General features: G+C 44.8%; 1 protein-coding gene across 4 annotated transcripts in view; it reads right to left on the reverse strand.

Moving 5' to 3' along the window:
- The window catches only part of LOC105493416 (tectonic family member 1), a 37,769-nt gene that overhangs the window by 3,935 nt on the left and 18,136 nt on the right, over positions 1–15,698 (reverse strand). For all 4 annotated transcript variants that reach the window (XM_011761019.3, XM_071071106.1, XM_011761018.3 and 1 more), the window contains exons 5-13: positions 15,509–15,596; positions 13,001–13,110; positions 10,993–11,013; positions 7,024–7,158; positions 6,393–6,518; positions 5,914–5,999; positions 5,190–5,330; positions 2,250–2,412; positions 53–178 (exon numbers count right to left, since the gene is read on the reverse strand). In XM_011761019.3, the coding sequence (XP_011759321.1) occupies positions 53–178; positions 2,250–2,412; positions 5,190–5,330; positions 5,914–5,999; positions 6,393–6,518; positions 7,024–7,158; positions 10,993–11,013; positions 13,001–13,110; positions 15,509–15,596 (996 nt within the window). The remainder of the gene's footprint in view (positions 1–52; positions 179–2,249; positions 2,413–5,189; positions 5,331–5,913; positions 6,000–6,392; positions 6,519–7,023; positions 7,159–10,992; positions 11,014–13,000; positions 13,111–15,508; positions 15,597–15,698) is intronic.

Consider the following 15,698-nt stretch of genomic DNA (forward strand, 5'->3'; position numbering starts at 1 on the left):
TTGTGTCTAGACTTCTGTCTTAACATATGCCTTTAAACTAGGTTAGACCTACCTCAGGAAAGGAGGATGAAATTAGATTTGCAGTTACATTGACTATTTTGGCCTGTGGATTCAGTAGGGATCCGTATTTGGTCCACTTCACTTCTATAACCAAAGCCCCTGGGAGCTGGCAGGAATCCTGCAAAACAGAATGCTGTTAATCCATTGGAATCTTACACAACCACAAGTCAGACTTAATCTGCAGTTCAGAGTGTTAATTAGAAAAGGTTTCATATATTACAAAATGTTCTGAACAAGAAAATGAATAGACTCTAGTAGTTCAGATAAAAACAGCTTAGAGAAAGTACGTATTTTAAAGTAACTCAATGCCCCAAAAATATTTTTAACAACTGAAGCATAATTTTTCCATCCCCTTCTATTTCTAAAAAAGTCGACACATCACCTGAAACTGCGGTAGTGCCGATATTCAACTGTGGACCCTTTAGGGCCATAACTGCTCTAACTTCATCTACCTGTTTACACCTGCCTCACAGACTTCAGGAAAGAAACTGGTGGGAGGGATGGAGGGGAAGAAATAATTATTAGCAGACAAATAAAACCTGATTGCATATCATGTTAAAATGCTCTGAGGGGAAATTTAAGTGCCTTCTCATTTATCTAATTTCATCAACTGGCACTTAAGATGTGACATTTGGGTAACCAGGCAGTGTCAGTATGTTGTCAAAGACATCAACTCTTCATCTGCACCAGGAACGCTGCTGGTGCCATGAAGGAGCTGAGCTGCCCATTTGGTTGGCTGCTTTGGGAGCCAACTCTAAGGCCTCTGACCCAAGGGAAAAAGGGGCCGTGGGACTTCCAGGACTTTTTCCTGCCTTTGCAGTCTCTCCAGTTGGCAAATGTGGTAACTGTTGAAGCTGCAGGCTGGGTACGTGGGGACTCCATGGTACTATTCTACTTTTGTGTATGTATGACATGTTTTCATTAAAAAAAAAAAAGCTTTAAAATACATCTCTTCAGGACATGAAAACCTCACAGGCCTGCTAAATTTGGTGGCTGCAAAAAAAGCACTGATGGAATTCCTTAGCTTGGAACTGCCTTTAAAAACCGTGCAGGCTGAACAATCCTCTCGAATATCCAGTTCTTAGGAGACGATGCAGCATGCAGCTGGTGGAAACTGAGTTTAGCAGGTGCTCGTGCCTGCCTCTACCTGGGTTGCCGGCAGAGTTGGTACAAAACCCACTGCTGCAGGCCCTCTGAGCATTCAGGATCAGCACAGACCCTGACAATGCTGTGTGCGCACTGCTGCCTCTCCTCCCGACCCGTATCTTCCCTTCTGAGGAGTAATAACTGCATGTCTTCAGCCATGGCCAAGAAGCCAGAAGCAATGTGCCTGGTTCTGGCGGGAGAGTTGAGCCAAGACTTCGCAGTGGAATGGAGTAATCCTGGGTCTCTGCTGGCCTCGGTGGGAGGGCGGATCAGAAAAGCGAGCAGTCCTCATCCCTGCTATGCCCATGCTAGAAATACTCGGAGCAGATAATGAGAGGTCTGAAGAAAGTGTGACAAGAACAAGCTGGGCAATTACAGGCTAAGATGGAGAGCACGCCTCCGGGCCAGGGCTGGCCCACACACTGACTGCTAAGACAAAAGAAAAAGGTGGGCAGAAGCATCACATGTGACCAGGAACCTATCTGTAGGATTGTCAACTTCCATTCAACTCTGTGAGGAACTGTGGCAGTGAAAACTCTGAGGTGTAGGCTGCCTGGGTAGACCAGAGGACAATGGGTGGGATAGCCACGTGCATGGAAGGAAGTCTCAGTCTTTGATACAGGACTCAACATTCGTCTATCGTGTCATGAGATGCCTGGAGAGGGCTCAAGGGACACCAACAATCACAATGATGGTAGCAACAGGATGAGGATCACAGTGGTTCCCATTTATGGACCACTAGGCACCATGCCCAGGGCCACATAAATGTTACCTCACTTAACCCTCTCAGTGCCCCATGAGGCCACTCACCCACTATGACTAGCGTTCCCATTTCACAGATGAAAACAGAGGCTCAAAGCCATAAAACTGCCAGCCAGAGACAACATTGCTAACAAGGGGCAAAAATCAGTATCCAAGATTCAGCACATGCTCCCACTCAGAACCATCCTGCCTCCTTAACAGCTGGCTTCCCCGGCTGCCTTCATCACACCACCTGGAAGAGAGAGACTGCTAGCATGGAACCTGCACCTTCTCCCCTTTACCTTCCTGTTGAATGACTGGGTGATGAAGTGGATGGGCACCCAGTCCAGCACATCCTGGGCCTGCGAATTTCCAAAAGGGGCCACATAATCTGGGAAGCCCTGGCCCCACAGCAGGTTCTTCACCTTCTGGGCTACAAGCCGACACGGGAGAGCTCCAATCAGTCTTGGTGAAGGAAAAAGAAGTCAACTGAATGAGGCTGTTGTTCATCCACCAGCAGTTTTTCTTTATTTTCTTATTCCTTTCCTTCCCTTTGTTTATTTATTTATTTATTTATGACAAGGTCTCACTCTGATGCCCAAGCTGGAGTGCAGTGGCGCCATCATAGCTCACTGCAGCCTCAAACTCCTGGGTTCATGCGATCCTCCCAGAGTGCTGGGACTACAGGAGTGAGCCACCACACCCAGCCCACCAGCAGTTTTTTGTTTTTTGATTTTCGATTTTTGTTTTTTGTTTTGTTTTGTTTGAGATGGAATTTGCTCTGTCACCCAGGCTGGAGTACAGTGAGGCAATCTCAGCTCACTGCGACCTCCACCTCCCGGGTTCAAGTGATTCTCCTGCCTCAGCCTCCTGAGTAGCTGGGACTACAGGCGCCCACCACCATGTCCGGCTAATTTTTTTGTATTTTTAGTAGAGACGGGGTTTCACCATGTTGGCCAAGCTGGTCTCGAACTCCTGACCACAGGTGGTCTGCCCACATTGGCATCCCGAAGTGCTGGGATTACAGGTGTGAGCCACCGCTCCCAGCCCCACCAGCAGTTTCATTCCTTCCCAGTTTCATTATCTCCTCACTCTCCAAATGGGGGATTATCTGACAGAAGCTAAAGCGTCTCTAACTTTGCAAAATCTTGACCTGCGAGATGATGAGTCTAAAACAATGTTTCCCAAAATGTGTTCCACTGAAGCTCTGTACAAGAAGGGTTTCATGGCCAAAGTTGGGGAAGCATTGAACCTCCATGTCCCCATGTCCCTCCTGAGGCACATGTGTCTATTAAAGGTTCTGATGAGTAATATAGGAAGGAACCATGGTTTTAACTTTAATTTGGTGTTTCCCAAACGTATTGGACTGTAGACCTACCCCTACTGATGTCTTGTGGAAATGTATTCCATGGAACCCTCTCCCTTTGAGAAATGCTGGTCTAAATGGATCAGAATTAATAATGTAAATGGTGGGCCGGGCACGGTGGCTCGAGCCTGTAATCCCAGCACTTTGGGAGGCCGAGACGGGTGGATCACGAGGTCAGGAGATCGAGACCATCCTGGCTAACACGGTGAAACCCCGTCTCTACTAAAAATACAAAAAATTAGTCGGGCGAGGTGGCGGGCGCCTGTAGTCCCAGCTACTCGGGAGGCTGAGGCAGGAGAATGGCGTGAACCCGGGAGGCGGAGCTTGCAGTGAGCTGAGATCCGGCCACTGCACTGCACTCCAGCCTGGGAGACACAGCAAGACTCCGCCTCAAAAAAAAAAAAAAAATAATAATAATAATAATAATAATAATAATAATAATGTAAATGGTGGCTGGATGTAGTGGCTCACATCTGTAATCCCAACATATTGGGAGGCTGAAGCAAGAAGAGCACTTGAGCCCAGGAGTTCGAGACCAGCCCGGGAAACATAGGGAGATGCCGTCTCTACTAAAATTTTAAAAATTAGCCAGGTGTGATGGCACTCGCATGTGGGCCCAGCTATTAGGAGGCTGAGGCAGGAGGATAGCTTGAGCCTGCAGGCCGAGGCTGCAGTGACCCTGATCACGCCACTGCACTCCAGCCTGGGCAACAGGGTGAGACCCTGTCTCAAAAAATAATAAGTAAATGGTAAATATTGGTCTAAACAAAATAATGATCCAATGACCCTGGGAAGATGTGGGAAGTGTGTGGGTCATGAGGTAGGGGATGAAGGGGAAAGAGCCAACCTTTGTCTTCCTTAATGGAAACTCAATAAAAAATTCATAAAACCAAAATATCAAGAAGTAGCATTATATGCAGGATATTTCAAGATTTGGGGGTAGATTTTGAAAAAAACAGCAACAAGATTTGAAAGTGGTTGCCTCCAAGGTGGGGCAAATGAGGGTAAGAACTGTTTTTATAACAAGCCATGCAGCGCTGTTTGATATTTTACATTATGTACATATTTGGTAAGATGTAAGCAGATAATATTCAGATTTCCTCTCCCTGGTTTTGATGTGCTGTGTATATTAAAATGCAGAAACATAGGAAATATTTTCAGGGAAAATATTTTTACTGTGAACTCAAATTCTAAACAACCTTAAAAATGAAACATACAGGCCAGGCACAGTGGCTCAGACCTGTAATCCCAGCACTTTGGGAGGCCAAGGCAGGCAGATCACCTGAGGTCAGGAGTTCTAGACCAGCCTGGCCAACATGGTGAAACCCTGTCTCTACTAAAAATACAAAATTTAGCTGGGCATGTTGGCACGTACCTGTAGTCCCAGCTACTCAGGAGGCTGAGGCAGGAGAATTGCTTGAACCTGGAGGCAGAGGTTGCAGTGAGTTGAGATTGCACCACTGGGTGACAGAGCGAGACTCTGTCTCAAAAAAAAAAAAAAAAAAAAAAAGCCAGGTGTGGTGGTGCGTGCCTGTAGTCCCAACTACTTGGGAGACTGAGGTGGGATCCCTTGAGCCCAGGAGGTCAGGGCTGCAGTGAGCTATAATGGCGCCACTGTACTCCAGCCTAGGAGACAGAGCGAGACCCCATCTCTTAAAAAAAGAAACACACAAAGCCTTGAAATTTTTGCTTTGCCACATTTAATAACAAAAATGATTGTAACAGTTTTGCTACTATTCATGCATGATGATATACTGTATGTGGCTTTCATATGAGCTCATCAGCTGATGCAGAGATTTGATTAAAATGGGGAAAAGTGAGAATGCTTTGTTTTCTGATCAACACAAGTTCAAATAGAAACAAGTGACTCTTTTACCTTAGTTTACAGCCAGATTGCATAGTGTAACCAAATAATACTGGGGTCCGGACCCCCTCCAGTGCTAAGCAGTCTTGCTCAGCTGTGCTATGAAGAATAGTAAACTGTCTGTATCTGTTCGTGGTCTGAATAATCCCAGACATTCACAGACAGTTAAGGGACAACTGCCTAGTGGTAGAGCAGCCTGATTCTCAGGTAAGAAGACAGTGTCACTGTGTGACATGAGGGAGACCCAAATACACTTTTTCTGGGCCTCTGTGATTTTAACAGCTATTTCCCAGGAGTGGGCAAAAAAGTAGTTCTATTTTCCTTAGTAAGTGGATTCTCAGAAGAAAAATTATCAGAAACTGGCCCTTCAAAATTGTTTAAATGTGAAATTAAAAACGTTTAAATGTCAACTTTTCTCTCTTAAGATTTTCGTTGTAAAACACTGACATATTTTGTGGCTTAATGGCAGGCTGGGAAAAAAAAAAAGGAGATTTTTAAAAAAAAACCTGACATTTTCCCAGGATGTGCTGTCTCACCCCCAACTGCCAGTCTCCCCCCAGCCCACCTGCTGTGTAGCCAGACTGGCCGCCCACCAGAGCCACCTGCAGGAAGCTCGGCCTGGACTGCTCTCTTCTTCCCACAAGCAGCCCAGGGGAGCCTCGGCGATAAAAAGCAGTGCAGCCCACGCACACGGAGACAGGAATAAATCCACCCTCTACAGAACCAAAAAGGATATCCCTTATGAGGCTGGAATCCAGCAGCTAACGGGAGCCCCACGACATAACCAGGGTTTCCACTGAGAGGGACTGGCTTGGTATTTTCCTGAAAGACAGTGTAGAAATGCCCCCAAATAATTCTCATTTTAATAAGGAAATGGCAGGGAGAAAAATGCTTCTTTCATAATAAAATCTGGAATTAACAACCAACAAAATAATTTCTCCCTCCCTACTCAGAACTATAAATACATCTGCCAGGTGTAGGAGTACATCATACTGTAAAAGAACAAGCTAACGTGGAAGGGAATCTTTTCCCAAAAGGAAAAAAAATACAAGGAGAATGCTTGGTTTCATTACAGATGCCACAGGCTACACAAAGCCCTCTGTTCACTACAAAGGCTTGGATGTAATACTTAGAAATTCAGTTTTATCCACTAAGAAGTCATTATTTCTTTTTAACTTGGCAATTAAATACTTATGCCAAATTGATCAACCTTACCTGAAGAAAATGAATTTCAAACTTTTGCTGCAGTGGGACCACTACACTGCTAACTGTCCCCAGAAGGAATGACAGATCAGCTTTGGTGACTTCACCTCTATCTGTGTATGTGAGGCTGTATTTTACCTAAAAAAAAATGATACTCCTAATATACCTGTTCCATTACATTTCAGAAGCTGTATGAATAACTGAAAATACCCACAGATAGCAAATCTTTCCCCATTTCTCCATGTGTTAAAGCCTTGCTCTGCTGTCCAGTTGGATTACGAGAGGTGTTCCCTCAGCACCACCCCTAGCAGACAAGGTCATCTGAGCCACTCTGCCCAATTACAGAAGTTCCACATAAGCTGGTCCAAGCAGAATGTAATAAGCCTATCTCTGCAGAGGAAACATGTTAAAACAAAAACAGCAACAACAAAAATATTTTGATGTATTCCGGCAAGTCACTAGGTTTGTGGAGACAAGAGGTGTCCTTTGATGAGACAGCAGAAAGGCAAGCAGGCAGCCAAGCCAGGTAAAGCCACACCACAGGCTAGGACAGAGTGTCCTCGGACGGCATCCAGTTACCCCAGCGCGACAGGAGGCTTAAGTCTGCCACAGACAAGCTCTCAAAGCCAAATTCGGCACCTACCTCAAGAACAACATTCATGCAAAGGTGAAAGTGTCCAGCATTGACGAGAGCCGGCTGTAGCACATCAGTGTCTTCCCGTCGGGTGAGCGTTTTATTTAGAGACTGAATGAGGACGGACTGAACAGTGATAGGGACCTGCAGAGTGAAGACCAGGAGTGTTGAAGATGCTCTACCCAGGGAGGATGGGCTAAAATAACAACCAACTGGAAAGAAACCTCCCCTGATATATGGCCAAGTAGGGGGAAGCATGCTACACAACATGTGTATACTATGATCCACATTTGCAAAAGTAATAAACATATATACATTCACAAAGAAAATACTTGAAGATATAACCAAAACTTTAAAAGTAGTTACCTCTAATAACAAAGTTTACACAAAAACTTGTACACAAATGTTCACAGCTGCACTATCATAATAGCTAAAACCAAAAACCACTGAAATGTCCATCAACTGATAAATGGATAAATACAAAGTCTAGCCTTACAAAGGAATATGACTTATCCTTAAAAATAGTACTAATACATGCCACAGTACAGATGAATCTTGAAAACATGCTAAGTCATAAAAGCCAGACACGAAAGGCCACACTTCTAATTCCATTTATACGGAATGTCCAATTGGCAAACCCATAGAGATGAAAACTAGATCAGTGGTTGCCAGGGGCTGGGGGACAGAGCTGGAGAAGAATGAGGAGTGACTGCTAACACAGGGCTCCTTTTTGGGGTGATGGAAATGTTCTGGAATTAGTGGTAATGGTTGCACAACCTGTGACTATACTAAAAGCCACAGAATTGTATACTTTAAAATGGTGAGTTTTATGGTATGTGAATTATATCTCAAATACATACACACAAAACTCCATCACACTGTCAAGCGCACATATATATCCTCACCTCCAAAACACAACTCCTACACACTCCATACCCACACATGCACATTCACACACAGTCCCAGGATACATATGCTTAAGCCCCCACACACCCCCGAATATTCATTTGACCCAATTTATACACAACTTCTACACAAATGCAAGTGCACACATACATAAACACACACACACACACAGTGGTTTCTCTGGGTGGTAGGATTATGAGCAATAGAAAACAGACACAGACAAACGTTTTCAGCAACACCAGGAAGCCCTGCTTATCCCAGTGCTATTAAAGGACATTTTGCATTCATGGCCACCGCCAGCAGACTAGCAAGGCATCAACCCATCCTCTAAAGGTAGCTAGGCCTCCTCACACTATAGGATGAATCTGTCATTTGCTCTAAACTTCAATTCTTGGAAACCACTGTTGAGGAAGGAGCCTCATGTATCTATTAATAGTTGTTTATACCACTTTGAACTTAATCATGCACCATGCTGTTTATAATTCAAAATGACCAAGTATTTAAGCAGTCATTTTAGAGATAAATAAGCAGTCCTTATGTGTCTGCCCCCATGACCAAGAAGACCTGCGAGTCAAAACCTCTCACAGAAGAAAGTGACATGACTCAGTAACAAAGATGTGAGCTGTCATGTGACGAGAATGGCAGAAGTGCAACGCCAGTCACTGCGAAGCCCTCTGCATAACACACCGCACCAAAGAGTTTCAGCATGGAGGGGATCCTAGGCTGCGATTCAATTAGCTCTTGTTTAACATAAGGACAACCTGGGTTCCTTACTCTGAGCACAGTGGCCCCTGATTCAGCAATGACACCGGGTTCCAAGAAAGAGCATAGCCTGCCATACCAGCCTCTGCTGAAGCCACTTCCATGGTGTGTCCGTGGAATTGGCAAAAACCAAAGGATTCAATATCAATGAGCTTTGGAGAGTCCTGGTGTCAATGGCAGTAGCTGCCCTCATCTCAGCAGCTCACTCAACAGTCACGAGAAGGAAACGGTAGGGCCGTGCTGATTTCCTTGATTCCTCTTTCACCACATACCATTCCCAAACCACACACTGGTAAAGAACTCCAGCATACTCAATGAAACTACAGGGCTACCCTGGAATCATTTACTGATGGCTTCACAGATACTGTCAATGATTCCAGGCAATCATAACAGTCTTCACTTAGTGAGGAGATTAGACCCAATTTCTATACTCCTGATCCTCTAACCTTAAAATCTGCTTAAGAAAATTTTAAACAAATTCCTGCTATTAGTTTACATGCTCGTCCTTTAGAGCACAACCTTTGGTGTCACACAGACCTAAGCTGGAAGTCCCAGTCCACTGGGTGTGTGTAGCCTGTCATGTGGGCTCACAGAGAGAGCTGGCCCAGTGTGGTGGTAAAGTATAAGGTCCCTGGGGCCAGACCGCCTAGATTCCTGTCCCAGCTCTGCCACTTCCCAGCTGTGCAGCCGTGGGCAAGCTCATTCATCTCCCTGTAACTCATCTGCCAGAGAGTGACAGTAACTGAACCTACCTCCTAGGACAGCCAAGAGGATTCAAAGATGGTGGACACGTACAGCACTTAGAATGGTGCCTGGCATCTGCTCCAAGCCTCCCAGTAACATCCATCACATTCCTCATAATAGGTCTTTCCACACTTACTGGACCCACCTCCTTCCTAGTCATTCATCACTAAAAACATAACTCACTGAGTGCCCAGAACATACCGGACGCTGCATTAGAAATACCGATATATCATGAACAAGGCTGATAGGGCTGCTGCCCCCACAGACAGTTCCAGTTTTAAGTGGTAGAATCCAAGCACTCTCTAGGGATTGGAGGGAGGTGAGAGCTAGCCCATTGCATGACTTTCACACTGCATTCCTGCGAGCCCTAGCGTTCTTTACTGGGACCAAAGAGGAAAGAGAAGGAGACTGGGCAGGTGGAGGGCTTCAGGCCCCATCCCTGCTCCAACCAGCACAGCTCCACATTCAGTCTGTGTTATACTCTAGGGAGGGTTCCGCTTCAGACTGCATTTAAGAAAGGATATCTATAACTAAAACAAGTTTGAAAACACAAGTAACATCCAGTAACATCCATCATTCCTCATAATAGGTCTTTCCATCCTTCACAGAAGACGGGATCCAGCCCCACACACCATTGTGTGAGACCCAAAGTCACGTGGCTATTTCCTTTCAAACATCTCCTTCAAACACGTTTGTGTGCAGAGCATCAGTGAAGTCAATCACAGCCAGCGCATCCCCATCCCAAGTGCGTCCCATGCACAGATGCCACACCAGCACCTCATGTGCTTCTCCCACTTGACCCTGCATCACGCCTCTGCACAGATACTTACCATCCACTCAACAAAGGGAGAACTCAGTGTTACTAAGACAAGAAAATAATGGCAAAGCTGAGGTTTGAACCTAGGCTGGCCAGTTCCATAGGCTGGGAAACTAGGACAAAGCCACCAACTCAGGCCTCCATGGGGACTGTGTTCACAGGCAGGCCTAGGCTACAGACCCTAGAATAAGGGGTGAGGGATCCACATTCCTTTGACATAGCCATGAAGAGACCCTGGCATCCTGACCACAACCAAGCAGAACCCTGGGCTGGGGCGATAAGGTTTTGAAAAGAACCCACCCTCAAATAAAGCCCTGAAGGTACACTGTGGGGCACGCCTCCCACATGGTGTGGACACCTACTGGCCAAAGTGCTTACAGCTTCTGTCCTGGACAGGCAGCATCCTGGGAGCTGGACAGCTTTCTCAACAAGAGACCAAGAAGAGAACAAGGGACAGCCTGAATGTCCAGAATCTGTCAATCACACCCACTGCTGGTCACGACAGTGGTGTCACTGAACCGTAGAAGAGTACAAAACCACAACAACGGAGGCAGCTGGAAAGCCCAGAAGTGTTACTCCCGCTAAGGAGTTTCCCTATTGCTCTTCTGCTTGCTTTTTGGCAAATGTATTTGCTATTGACAACAAGGTCCCCTTCTAACTGTAACTGTATTCCTTTAAAAGGGCTCAGAAATAAGACAGAGTATTATAAACTATTCTACTTTCCCTTACAAAAAAAAAAATACTCTTACCTTTGTTCTTGAATCAGGTGCCTAGATAAAAAGAAACCACAAAAAATTGTGTTAAGTACAACAAAAAGAAGCATTTTCATTGCTTTTTCAGATCTTGAGTTGAAGAGTATATTCATCTTATTAAAGGTTTCACAAAGAAGAAAACAGAATTTCCTTGATCAAAACTTCCCATATCCATCTGTTTGAATCTACGTCCTAATCAAAGAGGTCACGTTGCATTTTCCTTCTATCTTCATTTCCTCCAGGTGGAAGCTCACTGAGCTAGTCTCAGGAAGGTTCCATGCTCCAGGGTCATTATTGTGTATTTCCACATGGTCTCACGGCCGTAAGCACTGTGAGAAGCACAGTTCTTGCACTCCTGGTCACTCTCACTGCACCTGTCCTTGCTGGAAGGCCACCATTCCTTGCCAAGGCGATTTCCACATCCTAACTGGTCTTCCTGCCTCTGGCCCAAGCCTCCTCAATGACAAGCCCTTGCCTCCCCAGTAGAGCCGCAGCTCTGTTTCTGAAAGGCCCACTGGGAAATGTGGGGAGGGAGACAAATACACCTGTTTGGAGAGACTGTGCTGAAAGAGAACTGTACCTGGATGCCCAAGGAATTACTTCAAGACAACTGTGAGCTCAAGCTAACTAGAAGAATTCACAAGCCTGGATGGCTGACTTACACAAGAGAGGGAGAGAGAAAATGAGAGGAGAGGGAAAGGTTAAGCTTGATCCTAAAAACTGAAGTCCAGACAAATAATGGTGCCATGAACCACCCTACCCCTGTACCCCTCATAAAAAGGAAATTGAGAAGGGACCCCTTTGACAATAATCATATGTTTCTGGCGGGGGGGTTATTTTGTTTTGTTAGAGACCAGGTCTCACTCTGTCACCCAGGCTGGAGTGTGATCATAGCTCACTGCAACCTTAGCTCACTGCAACCTCAGCCTCTTGGGCTCCAGTGATCCTCCTGTCTTAGCCTCTTGAGTAGCTGGGACGACAGGTGTGCACAACCATGCCACACTAGTTTTTTTATTCTTTGTAAGGCAGGGTCTCACTATGTTGCCCAGGCTGGTTCTTGAACTCTTAGCCTCAAGTGATCTTCCTGCCTCAGCCTATCATATGGTTTTTTAATCATTGAAAAAAGTCTTCTTGCCTTGCCACCCTCCATCTCATCTGTCATGTGGGCCAGTGGCCTCACTCATTTCTTCAGTTTAGGGTTCAGACACTGCAACCAGAGAGAAGGGGCCCTTTCACCACCGTGCCCTCTTCTCCCATTTCCTGTTCTTTCCTGACTGCCTGTGTCATCTGCCAACCAAAAAGTGGATTTCCTCTTATTTTCTGGCCTGTTTCTGAGAGAGAGCCCTTTTTGGGGCTAATAAGATTATTTCTGGGGCCGGGCGCGATGGCTCAAGCCTGTAATCCCAGCACTTTGGGAGGCCGAGATGGGTGGATCACGAGGTCAGGAGATCGAGACCATCCTGGCTAACACAGTGAAACCCCATCTCTACTAAGAAATACAAAAAAACTAGCCGGGCGAGGTGGCGGGCGCCTGTAGTCCCAGCTACTTGGGAGGTTGAGGCAGGAGAATGGCGTGAACCCGGGAGGCAGAGCTTGCGGTGAGCTGAGATCTGGCCACTGCACTCCAGCCTGGGTGACAGAGCGAGACTCCGTCTCAAAAAAAAAAAAAAAAAAAGATTATTTCTGTCACAGACATGAAGATGTTTTTATGATTTCTAAAGTTTTTAGTTATTAGTAAAGATTTGTTTTTATTCAGGAGACAGGTATTGGTTACCATCAAAATGAATGAAAGAAAAAAATCAACAAAAGCAAAATATGAGCTAATTATATAAAAATAAATTATTTAAAGGATTATTTCAATAATCACTGATACAAAAGTACTGGAGAAATTTAAACTTGAGTGTCAATCATGTACTGAAATTATTCTATACTTGTCATATTTTAAAAGGGCAGAAAGAACAGAAACATACCTAATGAGTAAGTTCCACTTCAAAACAATTCTTACCCTCAGAATTTCCGGGCTGCTGTAAAAAGCCATGCTGAGGGCTTCAATTTCTTCACACTGTTCTAAATTTATTTTTCTGGTGCACCTAACAGCCTGGTTCACTAGAAACGCTGGAAATCATTAACATTCCCAAGGGAAAAAAATACAAAAGAGAAGAAATTTTTCAATTTCCCAATGGCAACTAAAAAATTGCAATCTAGGTAAAACTGTAAAATAAGTTACAACACAGATATACAATTTTTTTTTTTTTATTTTTTTAGTAGAGACAGGGTTTCACCATGTGGCCCAGGCTAGTCTCAAACTCCTGACCTCAAGTGATCCTCTCGCCTCAGCCTCCCAGAGTGCTGGGATTATAGGTGTGAACCAGTGCGCCTGGCCTACGATATTTTAAACAGGGTTTTAAATTATTTTTCAAATAGGTAATACATTCATGAGATTGTATTCAAAATTCAAAAAGCACAAAAAGATAATAAGTAAAGCCCCTTCCCATTCCTCTCTTGCCCCCCACCTACCACCAGTCCCCTTCTCCAGAGGCAACTGGCAAGAGGCTTCTTGTGTATCTTTCGAGAAATATTCTATGGAAAAAAAGCAAATATGTGTGTAAAAAACATATATATATAGTTATTATTCTTTCCCCTTTTGGAAACAAATGTACAATATATACACTATTCTGCCCCTCATTTTGTTCACTGAACAATATATCTTAGAGATTGGCCTGTCTTTACATGAAGCAGCTCTTCCTTTCTTGGAGATAATTAGTATTATATTATAGATGTGGCATAATTATTGTACCAGTTCCCTATTAATGAACATTTAAGTTGTCTCCATCTTTGCTATCACCAACAATGCTGCAATCTATTATTTTGCATGTTGGCCAGCATTTCTGTAGGATCAACTCCTGGAAGTAGAACAGCTGGGTTGAAGAGCACATTTATTGGTAATCTGGATACAAATTGCTAAGTTGCCCTTCACCAAGGTTGTACCAATTTAGTCTTATCAGCTATGTAGGTGAGTGCCTATTTCCCCACAGCTTCAGTTTTTTTGAGTTTTGCCAATCTGACAGGGGAAAATGGTATCTCAGTTTGGTTTTTAGGTTTTGTCGCAGTGGGGGAGTTGTTTTTAATTTTGTTTTCTTTTTCTTTTTCTTTGAGTCAGGGTCTCGTTCTGTCACCCAGGATGGAGTGCGGTGGTGCAATTTCAGCTCACTGCAACCTCCACCTCCCTGGCTCAAGCAATCTTCCTACCTCAGCCTCCTGAGTAGCTGGAACTACAGATGTGCATCACTATGTCTGGCCTGATTTTTGTAATTTTTATAAAGACAGGGTTTCGCTATGTTGCCCAGGCTCAAACTTCTAATCTCAAGCAATCTGCCCACCTCAGCCTCCCAAAGTGCTGCGATTAGAGGCATTAACAGCTGCACCCAGCCTTTGGTTTGGTTTTAATTTACACTGTTCTTGGTGTGTACAAGATTGTCTTTTCAGAAGAATGCATTTTCCTATCGTCCATTACTTAGCTTTTTCATTGTGAGGTCCCTTGGGGATGGCAGAGCCAAGCCTGCTGCCTTCCACTGCCTAGGGGGCCACTCTGCAAACTCCTGGAGGCCCCTGAATGGAGAGGAGCATAGGGGAGCACAGGCTGCAGGCCAACTGCATCCCTGCTCTACCACCACCTGAGTGAGCCTGAATAAGAAACTGCACATCTCCGTTTCCTGCTCTAAAAAAGGGAGATACTGGCCGGGTGCGGTGGCTCACACCTGTAATCCCAGCACTTTGGGAGGCTGAGGTGGGCAGATCACAAGGTCAGGAGATCGAGACCATCCCGGCTAACATGGTGAAACCCTGTCTCTACCAAAAATACAAAAAATTAGCCGGGCGTGGTGGCGGGCACCTGTAGTCCCAGGTACTCGGGAGGCTGAGGCAGGAGAATGGCATGAACCCGGGAGGCGGAGTTTGCAGTGAACCGAGATGGTGTCACTGCACTCCAGCCTGGGCGAGAGCGAGACTGTCTCAAAAAAAAAAAAAAAAGAAAAATAAACAAACAAACAAAACCAGAGATACTAACCTCAAGGGATTACAGAGAGAATTAAAGGGAAAACACATGCAAGCACTTAACATAATACCCAGCACAAATAAGTGCTTAATAATTGTTAGCTGTTGATATGCTTTAGAACTTTCCAATAACTGGAAGTAAACAATTGAGTGAGCTGTTTTCAGGTAGTCAGTTCCCCATCACTACAAGTGCTCAAGCAGTGGCTGCACGTGGTAGAAAAGACTGGCCCTGAGTGGGAAATTGAACTACATGACCTTTGAGGCCTCTTTAACCCGAAGATTCTGTTTCTAGTCACAAGGCCTGTTTAATTATGACTACTACAAATGTAAGGTATTAAGTTGGTGCAAAAATAATTGCGATTTTGGTCATTACTTTTAATGGCAAAAACCACAACTACTTTTCCACTAACCTAATAATAACAGCAAATGTCTAAGGAAAAAAGAATGGCCACTTTCTTACCTGCAGGGTTATTATCAGTGCACAGAGATGATGTCAGGGATGAAGGAAATCTCAGAAACGAATCTGAAGTCTGCAGAGGAACCCCATACTGCAAACACAACAACCAACAGTAATTATGGTGTAATTAAGGTATTCATTCAACACTTTACTGGGCACCTACAACATGCCAAGCAGCACTGCAGGCATCAGG

The sequence above is a fragment of the Macaca nemestrina genome, chromosome 10, assembly GCF_043159975.1.
Source record: "Macaca nemestrina isolate mMacNem1 chromosome 10, mMacNem.hap1, whole genome shotgun sequence".
Lineage (NCBI taxonomy): Eukaryota > Metazoa > Chordata > Mammalia > Primates > Cercopithecidae > Macaca > Macaca nemestrina.